The sequence below is a fragment of the Neopelma chrysocephalum genome, unplaced genomic scaffold (genome assembly GCF_003984885.1).
Source record: "Neopelma chrysocephalum unplaced genomic scaffold, ASM398488v2 Primary Assembly neopelma1_25, whole genome shotgun sequence".
Taxonomy (NCBI): domain Eukaryota; kingdom Metazoa; phylum Chordata; class Aves; order Passeriformes; family Pipridae; genus Neopelma; species Neopelma chrysocephalum.
In genome coordinates this window covers 42,682,638-42,699,782 of record NW_020897694.1, presented here as the reverse complement: position 1 = coordinate 42,699,782, position 17,145 = coordinate 42,682,638, and the positions used below count along the sequence as shown (strand labels likewise).

General features: G+C 36.3%; 1 protein-coding gene across 5 annotated transcripts in view; it reads left to right on the top strand.

Moving 5' to 3' along the window:
• Positions 1-17,145, top strand: part of MYO16 (myosin XVI) — a 360,734-nt gene that overhangs the window by 146,651 nt on the left and 196,938 nt on the right. For all 5 annotated transcript variants that reach the window (XM_027675110.1, XM_027675112.1, XM_027675113.1 and 2 more), the window contains exon 5: positions 6,683-6,791. In XM_027675110.1, coding sequence (XP_027530911.1) covers positions 6,683-6,791 — 109 coding nt within the window. The remainder of the gene's footprint in view (positions 1-6,682; positions 6,792-17,145) is intronic.

Below are 17,145 nucleotides of genomic sequence, written 5' to 3'. Positions count from 1 at the left end.
ACTTCTTTTGACTTTTTGTTCTGGAACAGGAATCTTTTCTTTACTCTGGAGTTGATAGAAATTCGTTATCTATCTTCCAAACATCTTAAGAATCTGTGGTATCATGGGAAAGGGGCTTCCTTAAAGATTATGTGGAAAAAAGTTAAAATGAAAGTACTAATGCTATAATCAGCATTCCAAGACAATATCTAGATTTAGTAAAATAGTTTCTAGATTGTTCTATAGTCATAAAGAGAACACAAAAGAGATAACTCAAGTTTGTGTCTCTCAGTTTTCTTCTTACCAAGCAGGTAAATCTGGATTATGATAGCAGGTAGGGGAACTGTCAAGACAAGATCTATAATTATAATTGCTTTTTAGCACTTTTAGCTCATTTTTTCCCAGCTCTTCTAGTAGCTAAATTGTTATTTCTGTGAAATAATCTCCTGCCTACAGAAAATCTGTTTTTGAAATGAGTTGAAAGGAAAACATGTTTTTGAACTGAGAGCAGCTGCTCAATCTCACTTAATCTTTTATTTCATTATCTGTGGTTTCGCAATGTGGAGAAGTCTTTGACTTTTTTTTTTTTTTGAGCCTTACCTTGAGAACTGTTCCTCATCTGCTTTGCACTGTGAATTTGTAAAAAGTGAGATCCAGTGCTAATGACCTAAACCACAATAATGTGTAGAGCAACTTTATTCCTTTCACTTTATTAACAAGCCTAATAGGAGCCATAAAGAGGAGCAAGCTAGATTTGTGGAATTTGGTATCTTGGATGAAAATTTATGCAAATCACTGAGGTTGGAGAACAAGATCACATGGCACCGTGGAAACCACGAGTGTGTGTGATTTCATGTGCGTTTCCTTGTTCTCAAAAAAAATAGAGCATTATATCCTGATTACTGTTGCTTTCTTTTTAACTGATAGCGTACTAAGGACTTTTGGAAGGATGTACCATTTGCACTGTTACTTTAGTATACATGAGAACATGGAGATGGGTGTATGTAAACCTTGGGTATCCTTCAATGAGCAAAACCTTTTAATGGAATTAATGTGAAGAATTAGATCAATAAAGGGGGAAAAACTTAACTTCTCATGTCAAAGAAAGTGAAATGCCACAAACGTTTTGTGAAGAACTACATTTAGTCTTGTTCTACTTCTATGGTTAATGCCATTTTATAAAAAGGATCAGTTTGTAAATCATGTGGTTATATTTTTAAAAAATGAGAGAAAGTTAATTGTTCAAACTGTTAGTGAAAAAAATGGTAGTCTTTCCCTGCAGGAAAGTGATGAACATAGAAGAGAGAATACTATGTAAATGTTTCTACATTTGCATGCATATAAATATATAGAATTATATGCATATGGAGTATGTGGAATTGAATAAAAATAGATTACTAATAGAAATACATTTTAAAAAGTCAGGTTTTGTTGTGGGGTTGATAGGTGACTGCACAAATTGCACACAGCTAGCATACTGTGGAACAATTGAACCATAGTAAGAACTGTGCAGAGGCCTGTTCCCAGGAGAAAACTCAACAGGTATATTAATATTTCTTTCTGCCTCTCTCCTTTTTTTTTTTTGTATCCACACATATTGCTCATATTTCTGATCACCTTCATAAAGCCTCATGAAGCCAGTGGTGGTAATCCTCAGTGACAGAGGCACATGCTGGGTCATCACTTCTGTATTGAAAAGTATAACACATCTGTGGCTTTCTACGATATAAGTAAAGCTAAATTACTTAATTGTTTCAAGTATTTAAATAACCTGCATGGTACACAAGTTCGAAAGAATAATTTAGGGCATGCAACGCAAGACAGGATTTTAAGCTTGAATTTCAACAAATCATAGTCAGACTTCCAGGAGTCTTCCCGTCTTTCACCTAAAGTGAATCGATGCAGACTCTGGCTCAGAAAGCAGTTCAACCAGGTAACCCATCTGACCACAAAGTTCACTGGGTGCAAAAACTGTAACATCCTAGCTGGGGAGCTAAGTGAGAGGTGGTACCTAGGCGGAGAAGTGCCCAGATCCTTCCCAAGTGCTTGAAGAACCTCAGTAAGTTAGGAGTCATCTAAGAATGCCTAAATCAGATTATACTGCAATCCATACTGTTGTGATAGTGTTATGTTTCTGGTCATACAACCTAGTGGTTGGAACTCTGTCCCTGAATATAGGCGATGGTTGGAGATGGTTGGAGATGGCTGGAGAAGGCCTAAACCCACAGCTCTTCATATGGTTTTCACCTATCCTGATGAAGTTAGACTGCTGATACACAAAATATTGTGGATTTCAGAGAGACAAAAGAAAATAAATTATTTTAAATCTGTAAATAAGGACATTCCTCAGAATGGAGATTTTTCTGTCCTTTTTTTTCTGAGTAATGGTAAGTAGATATACTTCCCATTTGGGAATCATAAGATGTGTAAGAAACACTGGAAATAAGAAAGAGTAGCAAGGATTATTAGCTAGATAATAAATAGCACAGAAGGAAGTTTTAAGACCTTTTAAAAAATTAAACATTCAATGAAAGATTTGCCCCTGTGGATGTTAAATTGATTTTTAGAATTTAATCAATTCCTAAAAAAAAAGTTTGATGGAGAAAATTAAAAATAAACTGTTTGCTTGTGAGTTAATAGTATCACTAATTAGACTTTGTAGATGTAGACTATGAACTAAACTGAACTCTTATCTTACCAGTGGAAACATGGACATTGATCCACTGGATTTAGCTGCAGCAACATAGTCCTAAGAGTTTGTGACTATATTTATACTTTGGTGCTTGGGCCAAGTGGCAAGGGGTAGCTTGTATAGGGACAGAGTGTGGTAGAGGACTCTGGCTGTGCTCACAGTCTGTTCACATGTGATGAAGTTGCAAGTTTTTGTAAGTTCTTGCAAATCAAAATTTCCAGTAGTACTTAGACTTCAGAAGCTGTTTGGTTCTTTCCCCATCTTCCGGAGTATTATTTTGGAAAGAAGAGTTCAGTCTTACTGCATCCTGCTGTGCAAAAGCAGTGGTCATCTCTGTACTATCCTAAATTAGCTACGAGTTTAGCTATGCAAAGATGTGATCATGGGATAAGTTATAGTGGGAACGTACATTTTATCATGTACTCTACAGTGAATCTGTAGTTGTTCATCTCTCTTCCACTGAATGGGAAATCGACTCAAACTGCATCGTGTTGGCAAAAAATGTGGGTATGCACGTAAATCAGTACTGTGAAACTGTGCACTTTTAACCTACCTCATGCTATATTGCTCCTGAGCCCTTTACCTAGTCTTTAGGGTCACCACTTTTGCATACATGTGGACTTTAGCTATTCTATTCTGGTTTTCTGAAATGAAAACTTGTCAGAGATTCTACAAATAAGTAGGAAAATTAAAATGGGATTTAAAATTGCACACTAAAGTGATTCTGAGATAAACTGAAGTATTTTGAATCATCATTTCTGGAACTAGAAATGAAATATTTTCTCCTTTCACTAGCCAAAGGTATTTTCTCTTTGGCAGCAGGCTCGGATTTCTGATCACATGGGAATACTTTGCAAATCTGATACTGTCCACTCAGTTATTATTGATCACTGAAGTTCAGTCTCTTATGCTGTGTCTACATATCGATGTTGTTCTGCATGGCACAGCACGCAGTCCAGTTGGATTTTGTATTCTGTGTATTGAACTAGGTGTCTTTAGGAACATTTTAAAATAATATATTTAAAGACCTTCCTTCTGCAGTCTTTCTAAAATAGAAGCAATTTATCATTGCAGAGAAATATTTTTCTCAAAAATATTTTTTATATATATGAGATATATTGGATAAAGTTTTGCAATATATTTATCATTTTTATTGAGAAATTACTCAAGAATGAGGATGTGTTGAGAATAAGTAAGCCAGTAACTTTTCACATATATTGAGCACTGCATGCAGAATTCAAGTGAGTTTTATTGAAATGGAATAAATATGTCATAGCATTTAGAATATAAACAAGGCATGCATGTAAATTTGGAAACTAATATCAGCAGCCTGGGACCAGTTTTCCTCACATTTTCTTCAAGAGCTATAAACAGAAACCTAAGAACAAAGTAGGACTATATTCCGATAATTTGAATTCCATCTCTAATCATATGTAGGTTTCTTATTGTCTGGCCTAAGACGTCATATATGTAACAATAGCACTCAAGTTCATTAACACAATTCTGAGCATCTGAATTTAAACTAAAGGTGCAGTATCTGTGATATTTGCTACCTGCCACATGTTCCACACTAGTTATGTGCCTCACTGGTTAATAGTGGGTCCAGTCCTGTTCAAGGTCTTCATTGATGAGCTGGACAGTGAGACAGAGCACACCCTCAGTAAGCTCACAGAGCTGTGAGGCAGGGATGATACACCATACTAAAAATGCATATTATTAAAAACCACAAAATATGTCTTTTTCAAGCAAGATACTACATTAGGTGTGCATCATTATCCAGCATTGCATCTTTACCTGAATTCTGACACTTTCTCCTAGTTCTTCTCCCACAACTTTCACCAAACTTGACCTTCCGTTTGGGATCATTGTGAACATTTCTTAAGAAAAGAATTAATATAGAACTACCCAATAAAAATTACTTGGAGCTGAGTAATTCCACATTAAATTCTTCTTTCAGTGATATTACATCTTAAAGAGGAGTTAAAAGTGTGCTGCTGACCAAGATAATTATCCCACTTTTCCTGAATTTGATATGTCGAAAGTCATTTGATTTCTTAACTCAACAAAGAAGAAAATGTTCTTCTAGCATTGCCTGGAGATTATCTATGTACCAGAAAGAATAGATACCTGCAAGACTTTGTGGGGTTTTTATTATCTGCAAATCAATTAGATATGAAATTGTGTTTCTTCCATAATTCTACCATCACCAGCAAACTCTCATGGATCAGTGAATAGAAAACAAAACAAACAAAAATCATACTTCCTAGTAGTGGAACAAGTGCAATAAGTAGTTGTTAAAACATCCTTCAAAGATCCTGTGATCTTCAAATCCACCATTTATTTGATTTTTTTAATAATTTTTTGATTTTATCTGGCAGGACAGGAAAGTAGAAATTTATTTTCATAGCACTATAATGAATGTAAGATTTTACACTTGCAAGTCTCCTTTCATTCCTTTTCACTAAGCATGAGAGTCAAATCCTCTCATCTAATCTCTTTTAGCAATTCAGAAGATATACATATCATTTTAATTTGCTGTCTAGGCTTCCCTTACAGTCAACAACAAGAGAAAACTAGAAGAATGTAGTGTGTTTTGTAGCAGGATGGATTATTTTGCTGCATAGGATGTGGTCTAGTAGGATTTCTGAGGTGTTTGAAACAGCTGAGGTGAGTCATTTTTGATGCCTCTCTGTCACCTTGTCACTATGATGCAAACTCAGGAAATCATCTCAGACTATACCTTAAATTTGATGACATAAGGCCTACATGAATTTTCTGGTGTTTCATGTCGTATTTCACTCTGAGCCAGGAGCTCAGAGTGCAGGAGTCAGGAGCCCGTTCCAAGGGTTTTTTTGATACAAAACTTGCAGAGAAAGCTCCTGAAAGAAGCAGTCATACATTCTATTAATAATTTCATATTACAGTTGACTGCTGCTGCTGTGGTTTTAAGAGAGACTGTCCTTGGTACTTTCTCATCTATATTAGCTAAATTCTTTATCATACAAGCTGTTAAGAAAAGTTTTTAAATTTACCTGAGGTCAATCCTATTTCATAAATCCTTGCAGTTAAAAGCAATAGAGAGGACACTTTAATTAATATTATGACCTCTTGAGGAAGATAAATGACATTTAACTGGTATTGTAACTTCTAGTGATGTAACACTAGTAAACTTTTATGTCCACCATACATTTATGAATTTTCAAATATAAGAGCTTTCTTATTAAAAAAAAAAAAGTAAAAAGATTCCCCTTCATAGAGCAAATTCCTACATTAACAATATTTAATATAGAAAATACAAGTTTTCTTATTATGCTGGTGATTTCTTTTCAAGCTTTTCATGAATCTCTTCCTCCCACCCACCCCATCCCTCGATGGTTCCTCTTAATTAACTGTCCTTTATATTGAATTTTGAATTAAACTTAAATTTCAGCCTGAAATTTCAGCTGAAATCATCAAGCTCACTTTCACTGTCTCCAGTTAGTGACAAATGGCAATTTTATTTGGCAATGGATGGTTCTCTTTGAGGTTGGATTGATGGATGAGGCCATAAGAGATCGGGCCAGCTGACAAGGTTACCCATACCAGCTGTTTACCCATCCCTACTGCAGGGGTGTCTGTGCTGCTTGTCAGTCAGTTTTTGAACCACTGCTGGTTACTCTGTAGTGCTTTTGACTGTAATCTGTGACAGTTTATTTAAAAATACTGCTGCAAATGGTAGTGGTTCCAAAACTCACTGATGAGCAGCTCAGACATCTGTGTAGCAAAGGCAGACTGGACAGCTAGTGTGGCAACAGTGTCAGCTGTCTCAAACAAAGCCAGCTTTCTGACATTCAAGAGTCCTTTATTTTGTCTTTACTTTTTTGTGTGTTTGGTTTTGTTTAAGGTTATAATCAGCCTGCTGTCTAAGATCCCCAGCTTTGAAGTGTTTTTGAATGGGAATGTGTAAGAACCCCAGTTGTGTTTTGAGATTTCACTACAAAATCCTAAAATGCTTTTAATTCTTGTCTGTAGGCTGGAGCAAATGTGCTTCTGCAAGATGTTAATGGAAATATTGCACTTGATTATGCCGTAGAAGGGACTGAATCTAGCAGCATCCTTCTGATGTACTTGGAAGAAAATGGTAAGTCAGCTCTTCAGCTTTTGGAATGTCATAAAAATGATAAGGAAGTATATTGACTTAATGTGAGTCACACCAAAGCAAATTGAACTATATGACTTCGGAGACGAAGGGCAGGAAGATGATTTGGAGTCACAAAAGTTTTCAGTGTGTTTAGATTGGAAAAACTAACAAAGGTTAGTGGCAGTTGCCATTGTCAAATCTGCTTTTGTCCTTTCATATGGAGATACTAGAATGTAAATTCAAGGCAGAAAAAACTGCAGCAATGCGAAAGCTTTTAAAACAATCAATTTAACAATTCAAGGACCAGGTTTCACATTTGTATTACATTTCACATGTGAGTTATGTATGTCTCAGAGTATATTTTTTCGAGTGACTGCTAAATAAATAAATCTCTGCCAACCGTTTGAATGGAAATGCATATGATGCTTTATCACTTATTCAAAAATATCAGTATTGGTTTTGGTGGGTTTTTTAATTATGAAAATACTGTAGGTAGATTTCTATTGAATTATGCTTAATATGTTATAGATGACAGGACCTGTGTTGAAAAAATGGGTTTATTGCTCATCAGTTCAAAACTTAGATAAGAGTTCTGAAGTGAGATTTCTAGCATTGCTTTTGACTATAATGGGTTGTCTTAACATTGTATGTGGCTCATCTTAACTCTGAGGAAAAGGCATTAAGCAGAAATAATGAACTGTAATGTAAAAATGTGTGATTTCAACATCGTCTCCCTGTAAGAAATCTTTTTCAGCATAAACTAAGTTAAATTATATTCTGTTAATGAACGCTTAAAAGAGAAGTTAACTTACACTGTCAAGGAAATCACACTCATTATCAGGTTCTACACTGTTAGTCCATAGCACATCTAGTGTGTTGCGTAGGTCTGTTTTATAATTTTTCTTCCTCTGTGCCTGGCAATGTCTTCACAGCTCAGGAACTCTGGTTTTAGATTTTCCTAATGGCAAGACAGCTATTAACTTTATTGCTTTGAAAAATGCAGATATTTGGAGTCATAATGCTCTGAATACTTGGGCTCATGTGGTATTTAACATGTAGCATGCAACAAGCCTGTAGCATACAAGAGGTAGTCTGCTTACTTGCAATTATTAATGCAGATCTATCAGAAAATGTTTCCTCTTATCTTGGTTTGTCTCTCTTTTTGTTTGTTTGCAAAATAAAATAGATTTGGGAAAAAAAGAAAAAAAAGATTGGCTAGTTTCTTGGCAAAGTGTTTACACTGAAGGAACTTGCATGGAACAGTGGATTTTTTTTATTCTTAAGGTATCACTGATACCTCTTTTCCAGTAGATAGGAGAGGCACTGTTCATCAATAAACAATGATTCTGTGAATGTGGGAATGTTCCAAATTAAAAAACTTAAACATTATAAAGGTGAGATCTACCTCTACTAACTACTAGCTAAGCCCAAGCTAATCATGAGACCAGGAGGCACTCAGAAGCCTAGTTGGCTTATGAGCTTTAGGATTTTATTTGGGTTGATTTATCTAAATCAAGTGTCTGGTAGTCACTCTATACCAAACCCTTCTTAGAGCAAAAGAGATGCTTCGAAGGTAGGTATCTGTAAGGGGTCATCTGAACTTCATGCGTCTTTCCAAGTGCTATAAAAGGAGCCCAGAACACCTAACTGAGACATAGAAGTCTGCTATGTAGGATGATTTTTACGATATTTAAATTTACAAGTCTGTAAATTTAGGTGCCTATACTCTTAACTTTGGTGTCTAAATTCCTATAACCATTAGTGGAGTGCTGGGAAATGTTCTGCCTCTGGAGAGTGGAAGGGTTGTTCATTTGACCAGCCACAAGGAAAACACTGGTAAAAGCTGTTGAATTTGTTCTATGCCAAGATGTTATTGGTTTTGCATGTTACTGGTGTTCTTGTTTTGCTATGGAAAGAAAGTCATGACATTTAAGGTCTTTGATATCTGCCAAGGCAAGGCCACCTGAGAGTAGACCAGGTTACTGAGAGCCATGTTGGATTGGAGATTCTACTGTCTGTCTGGGCTCCCATTCCAGTGCTAATCCATCTTCATGTAATTTCTTTTCATTTTATTTTCAGTTGGAATTTTCTTTGTTGCCACTTACACCTCTAGCTTCTTATCCTTTCATTGTTTACTTCCAGGAATTGTCTCCCTCCAGAGGTGAAATGAAAAGGTGATTTTTTTTTTCCATTACTTTTCCTGTTTTATTCTAAACCTGGTTGATTATTGGAATCAAGAAAGTCCACCTGGCACATTCCATAACCTTTATTTTGACAAATAACATCTTTATGTTTTACGACAAAGCTTTTGATTTATTAATGACATGAACTTCAAATGATTGTTAGTGTGTTCTCTCTTTTAGAGGCAGAATGTTCTACTGTAAAAATTTGTCATTGAAACTCTGATCATGGCATATGATCCTTATATTCCCTCCTTTTCTGTTAGACTGTTTTAAATACTTAATAGTTTGAAGAATGCAACATTTTTGTTTACTTCCTTTCTTGCTATTTAGTTGTATAGTGAATTGCATAACTCAGCTATAAAATACAAATGATTGGCAGATGTTTCCTGGTATTTGCCAAGTCATAGGAGGTGACACATTCACTGTAATTCATTTCCAAAAAAGAGGTGTTCTCTTTTGTCTTCCGAGATCTCAGGCTCCAGCTTTCAGGAGTAACTGTGCATTTGAAAAACATCAGCCATGTTATTTAATCTGAGAAAAGACTATTTGTGGAATTAGTGTCTTTCTTGAGTGTTGTATAGTGAGAGTTTATGGAGTAGCTGATTCTTACAAAAGCAAAAGAAAATCATCTGTTGTGATTTTATTTTTTTAAGAATGACTATGTGTAAATAACATATCTACCCAAAGGTATAGATGATATTTCTTTTTCCACTATGACACATAACAAAAAATGGGCATTGCTTTTCTACAAAGTATTCTTTTTGTGTTTAACAATTCACTTTCTGTGGGGTAAATTAATTTAGAATAGGTGGTTAAAGCTTATTGACCCTTCATGGTAATAGAGATTTCATGCACTTCAGCAAAATCTATTTTGGTATTCCGAGGTGTATGAATAATGGATCTGAATATTAAAGGGATCATATCCAGGTGTCTCAGAAAACTGTACACAGAGCCAAAATCATGTGCAAGTCCTATCTACTTAGGTAGTTTTGTATGGTTTAAATCAGTTAAAATATTGTGCAGATTTCACAAAAATAGACCAGAGTTTATTAAATTCTTACCAGCAAATGGATTAAGCTTTATTTTTCAGCTGCAAAATAGAAGGAATAAATTTATTCTTCTGCCTTGAAGCAGTAGGTAGAGTAAAAAAAAAAAAAAAAGAAGCTAAGTGTTAGTACAGAATCCTACACTGAAGACAGTGTTTAACATTAGCCAGAAATAGCCAACTTGTAAATTACTAAAATAAGGAGAATTTCCCTAAAGCTAACAGTTAACTAACAACATAAGGGAAATGACGTGTAGGAAAAGCTGATTCAGAAAATTAATGGGCAAAGGATTAAGGAAAAATTTACTGTAAAACTGACATTATATATTAAGCTAATGTGATAGGAAGACCCACCAAAAATTAATTTTTATTTAAAATGTACAGTAACTTGAAATTATTCATAAAATCCGGTGTGGTTGCACTAAAAGCCAAACTCCTATTTCGCTGCTCACTCATTCCCTTCCTGAGAAGGTCAGGGGGAGAAAACAGGATGAGAAAGCTTGTGGTTTGAGATAAAGACAGTAAGATTACTTACCAGTTACTGTCACATGCAAAACAGACTCAACTTGGTGAAAATTGTCAATTAGAATAGGTTCAGGTAGTAAGAAACAGCTGGAGTCACTACATGGCAGTCATGGAAGTCTTCTTCACACTTTTGCTCTGTTCCAGTGTGGGTTTTTCACAGGTATGCAGTTCCTTCAGGAATACCTGTCTGCTTTGCCATGGGTCACATGTGGCTGACCAGCTAAGCTGTGTCCTGCAGTGGGCCTGTTAGAGCTGACTAGAACTGTCTGTGGTCCTCGTGGGACAGCCCCTGGCTCTTCCACAGAAGCCATCCCAACAGCCCCACAACTGCCAGCACCTGGAAAATACAGTTGTGTGTTTCTCAACACTCTGGCACTTTTCATACCAGAAAATCCCAGTTATGAGTATTTTTCGGTTTTGATTGCTATTAATTAAAAAAAATGTTCAGAATATGTACACCAAAATGTTTTATCGTTGAGGTTGCGCTACAGAATCTAGTAATCCAACAAGGGGAAAAAATAATATAGTTTCTTCAGAGTAGTCAAGAAAAGCAGTTGATATAAATCAACATAGTTTCAGAAAAATAGTGTTCTAGATTTTAATATTTAAAACTATTTCACAGACATTAAGGAAATATCGCTAATACAGTAAGAACTGACTAAAATGCTAACACATATGGATTGTTAGAACTAAAGATCAGCAAGCTTCAGCTAAAACCAAATCCCCTGATATATTTGATATTTTAGAACCATATGCACAATGATCTTGATTTATGCTTACAAATTTTCTTTTAACAATATTGATGCAGTAGGTTGCAGTAGTTTCTGTTTGTGGACAGAAAAACACACAATCAAAACCAAACCACCTCAGGGTGGTTCAAATTTTTTTCAGTTTGATTCTTGTTGATTGGGAACCACCTACCCATAAGATTATCACACACAAAGAAATCTATTTTCTGTATTAATTGATAGGTGTTGGTATTGCCAGTGAGAACAGGGAACCAAATGAGATGATTCAGTGGGTCCCTTGAAGTCCAAAAAATGAAGCACACAGCTGGCACATGTCATAGTTTTAGTAGAAAATGTCATAGTTGACATCTTCCTTTGGCCTTTATGTTTTCTAATATAAGCATGAATAAGCTACCTTAGTTTTTTTTTCTAGTTCTTCGGGAACTGACTTTGAAGTCTTAGATTCCTCTTAATATTTTTGTGCTTCCAGCATGTTACCCATATGTTTCTATCAAAGGGAAAACCTTTAAATCTACCATGCAGACTTTTGGCACTGGAATTAACATTTGAAGTTATAGCTAGTAGTTTATGATCTACTAACTGATGCTAGAAGGAAAACAGGCATCTCCTTGACTAATAGGCTTTGCAAAAATTTGAAAGGAGATTGTGAAGAATGTCAGAAACTGGGGATGCCCTTTTAATATCCTTTCTAACAACTTATCAAGGAATAATCTAATTCTGTTACCATAAGAAATATATAATCATTTTTTTTCTAGAATTCCTGAAATTATAACCTTTATAACCTTTATAACCTTTATGGAAAAAAATGACAGTACTTGCAGTGCACCACAGGCCCTGCGATGTGTCCTCAGCCTTTCTCCCTGGCGCTTGGCTGCCTGTGCTCAAAACCAGCTGTGATGTGGTACAGCCATATAACCTGGGAGCCATTGGCTGAGAAAAGAGCTAAGTTGTGAGGCAGAGCTGGGAGAAGTATTGTCATGATCTTTCACCCATCCTTTGTCTCTGAAGCCATGTTTAGGCTCAGGTCCTTGCTTGAGGTAGTCCGGTGTCCAGCCATGGTGGTCCAGTGTCTTTGCTGACCCCAACCCTGAACAACTGACTTTATTCTTTGCTTCAACTGATTTATCTGGATTTGTTGTTAGAGGCTTTTCTGACAGTCACAGGAATGCTATTGGCCTTGATTCCCATCCATCACCAGACCGTCTCAATTTTCTTGTTTGCGTAGAGGGACTGTGCCCTGGTGAGCACGGACACTGCCCTGCCTGCCCTGTATTCACCCTCAACTCCTGCCTCCGTGGTATGTGTTGATTAGCCTGCTTTTACTGCTCTCTCACAAAAAAAAATTAACCATAACACATTAAGACTTTGCAGAGAAATCCAGAGCATTGAAATACCATATGTGAAGATCTCATTTCAGACATGATACGTATCACAAGTAAGCAGAGACAGTGATATACTTGTTTTGCTTCTTTGTTCTAGTATTCATATTCAAAATAAAATAATAAATATGCAATGCATATCCAAAAATGAATACTTTAATATTAAGCCTTGAGATTGTGCCAGTCTATTAAAGTAAATTACACAAAATATTTTTGTTTTCATACAAGTTAAGAAGAGATAGAGTTCATTTAACTAATTTTAGCTGAAAGGGTCATCAGTATCCTCATTATAGAAAAGAGAATAAAAAAAGCATGTTTCACTAGGGTGGGAGAATTGTCACTCTGATGTCTACATGAGGAGGAGGTGGGAATTTCATTTCTGATAGCATTTTCAGACTAGAAGGAAATAAACTTTATCAATCCAGAAAGCCAACTGTATCCTGGGTTGCATCAAAAGCAGCATGGCCAGCAGGTCAAGGGAGGTGATTCTGCCCTTCTACTCCGCTGTGGTAAGACCTGACTTGCAATGCTGCATCCAGCTCTGGGGTCCCCAGCACAGGAAGGACATCGACCTGCTGGTAGCAAGCGCAGAGGAGGCCACTAAGATGATTTGAGGGATGGAGCACCTCTCCTGCAAGGAAAGGCTGAGAGAATTATGTTTGTTCAGCCTACAGAAAAGGTTTTGGGGTGACCTAATTGTGGCCTTCTAGTACCTGAAGGGAGCCTACAAGAAAGATGGAGAGGGACAAGAGCACGTAGTGACAGGAAGAAGGACAGTGGTTTTAACTGAAAGAGAGTAGGTTTAGGTTAGATATTAGGAAGAAATTCTTTACTGTGAGGGTGTTGAGTCACTGGAACAGGTTGCCCAGAGAAGCTGTGGATACCTCATCCCTGGGAATGTTCAAGGCCAGGTTGGATGGGGCTCTGAGCAACTTGATCTAGTGAAAGGTGTCTCTCTCCATGGTAGGGTGGTTGGAAGTAGGTGACCTTCAAGATCCCTTCTCACCTGAGACAGTCTATGAAACTAAACATCCTTCGCTAAGCATATGTAATGATGTCATATAATGATATCTTTAAAGGCAAACAGGTAAAACCCTCCAGCAACAATTAGTTGATGCTTCTGCGGTGAATTAGAGCTATAGGCCTCAGTAGTTTTGCAAGCATGCATTCTTTCCCAGAATCTGAAAATATTGGCTTCCCTTCTCAAATAATAAATGTTGCTGACATGTATCTGTTCATATGCTGACCTTAGAAAATCAGATTCACAAAATGTCAAGCAATATGCACAAGAGTTATTGAACAATGTAATCTAACAAAAATAATGCTGTTTACAAAGTTATCTACTAAGCAGCTAGAAAAGTCTTCCTAAAACTTTAGGCAAATAAAGCTGGATAAAGTAACAGCTATATCTGAATATTTTAATGAATGAAAATTACTATTTCAAGAACCATACCATTACTTTTTTTTCTTTTCTTTTTTTGTGAACATGTCTATCCTATTCTATGCTGCACAAGAGAAAAATACAGATTCTAAACCATGGTATCCCCCAAATTACAGAAGACTACAGAGAGGCTCATCACACTTGGGGTGAAAAGAGGCTTACTGTATCTACAACTCTGTGCAGGAAAGGCAGGTATAGACAGGGTGACAGAAGACTGAAGTACGGAGGAGAGATTGGCTTCTCAAAGCTGTTTTAAGTTTTTAATGTGTATTTGTGTTCACAAGACAAGGTGCCCTTGATCTCTCCTAAAGACTGTTATAAGCCCACTGGAGAATGGCATGCAAGTCACAACAGGAGTGGCTGCTGAGTGTGTGTGCAGTGGGTTTTTCCCAGAGTGCTTCAGTGTTTTGCTTTGTACTGTTCCCAGGTGTTCCCCTTGCAGATGGAGAGACTTCTTTGTACTGGACATTTATGAGGAAAATATTTTTAATAGCAATCCTCAGTTCTGATTGCCATGTATTTCTTTATCACTGTAACTTTTTGAAAGTTAATTTTTAATTATTTATCTGAGGTTTTGTATTCCTTTGGGTTGTCACTTCTATAATCATATGCCAGAGAGGGTGAGACAGCCAAAGTACATGAAATGGCTTTGTCAGGTGTTTCTCTTAAACAGTGAGAAGTAGTTGATTTTGTAGCTTTTAGGTTATGCTCCTGCCTGTCATCAGCACTGATACTTATCACCAAATGTGTGCCCTGCAGGGTCACTACAGTTTTAAGTGTTCCTTCTCCATCTTATCTCCTGCAGAATTGGTAAGCATGTGGCTCTTCTGATTTTACAGGGTATGTGGAGTGTATTTTCCTTCATATGCCTTTTTTTTTTAACTTTCCATTTTTTACAATGTGAATCTGTTCCCATAGTACATGCCAATTTGTTTTTCTTCCTCTGTTCATGCTGGCTGTCGTCCCATTTCAGCTGAATATCTAAACTACATTTCCCCTTTGAAAAGCAATGGGAAGGTCATTCTTTGATTCAGGCAGAAAGAGTTACTTACTTTATGAGTAGCATTTTTTTGTTCCATCTAAACTCCTGAAAAGTATCACTCCCTGGGGAGGGAGGGTGGACTCTCCAGAGTTACAAACTTGATTAAGGGAAAGCACTTAGTGACAGGGTCTCCTTGTTTGAACCTCAGAATGATACCATGTGCATGCTTGATAAATGTGCTTCTCAGCTTCCCACCGGAGAAGCCTAAACTGGTGTTTCTAATTTGTGGATTGTGAACTTAGTTTTTGGTTTTGAGTGTTGGAAGTATTCTCAGACAAAAGAGGTAGTGCATTAATTTCCATCCATTGCCTCTATCCTTGAAAAACAAAACTTATTCTAATTGTTTACCAGACATATCATGAGAAAGAAAAAATTGACATAAGTTCTGTCAGCAGTATTTAAGAACGGATGCCCTCTTCAGGTATAAAATGCTACATATATTTTTTAACTTTAATCTTTCTTACCTGACAACATTAGAAAAAGCTTTATCATGATAAGTGAAATTTCATTTTGGCTGTCTGTCAATATTGTATGTTTAAAATGTTAAATCAGCACTGCAAACGATAAATAATTTTGGGTGTGTATTGCCCTTCATGCCACATGGTGTTTTGGAAATACAAACTTAGGTATTTGAGAAAGTTCTGTTACTGGGACAAGAATGTTAAACCATGAGTTTACTGTTGCAAGAATCAGGAAATAGGCAGAAACAGAAAGAAAAAAAGAGATTTAATTGGTGCCATGTGGCATCAGTAATCTGTAAATGTCATCAGGTAGTTTAAAATCATTACTCTGGAATATGATGAAGGCATAAAGCTTAAATTCTGATTAAATAAATACATTGATTGTTAGGAGACACTGAGAACATGCTATGAAATTCGCGTTGTGTTCTAGTCTAGCAACTGTCAGGCAATAGGATGTCAGCACATTGTGCTTTGGGGTGGTTATCTAATTTAATCTATCAGTATCATTCATATATATATGTGTGTGTGTGTGTGTGTGTGTATGTGTTTGTCTAAATTACATTTATGTGAAAGATCACAGGGTTAATCCAGATGCAGAAAACATGTAATTTTCTCCATTTTATGTTTACACTTGTGTTTTACGTTTGGTGTTATTTAGTATCATTTAGGTGATGGGTGTGATTAAGAGAATAAGTGAATGTGGCTAGTAAGGCTGCTTACCCTGAACATTTCACTTCAGAGCTGAAACTCTTACAAGTGTTGCAGGCAGCAGAACATAAAGCAGTGTGTACAGTAGCATGTTAGAAAATTGTTGGGATTCTTTGATGAACTATATATGGTACACCCATTTATACAAGTTCCGGGGTGGATTAAAACTAAGAAACTTAAAATATGATTTTATCCTGAAAAATGTGTCAATTGTTTTAGTAATGTAAAGAACTTCAAGAACTGTTTAAGATAACATGTGAAGTTAAATACATATTAATTAAATAAACTTATGGTTTGTCACTTTTCAGCTGACTGACAGATGTGGAAGAGAACAAAGAAGTCATTTATTTCAATGTTGTGGGTTTTTTGTTATGTCATGGCCAGGGCAGAGAGGAAGAATTTTTATACTCAAATTACATTTTGTATAAATGGGTTTAATTGATTATGTGGAGCTAGAAGCAGAAGAATGAAGCCCTGAATTTTGGTTAGATATTCCAATAAAACCACAGCCAGTTGCTAATTTAACTATTTAGCATTTTTGTTGTATCCTGTTTCTAATTTTAAACCTCTTCAGACTGGAGACCATACTTTCTTTTGGTTATAGACTGCCTTGCTTATCTTCTTTTTAATACTGTTCTTTGACAACTGTTTCTTTCAGTAGCAATGCTGACATAAGCAATTTCATAACCTTAATTCCTTTCATCCCCTTCCATTTGTTCCTGCCTCCACACCACATTTTCTTTTGGTTTATGGGGCCTTGCAACAGTCTATGCTCAGCTGGAGAACTAATCCCAGTTAAAAATAACCCAGGCACATTAAAA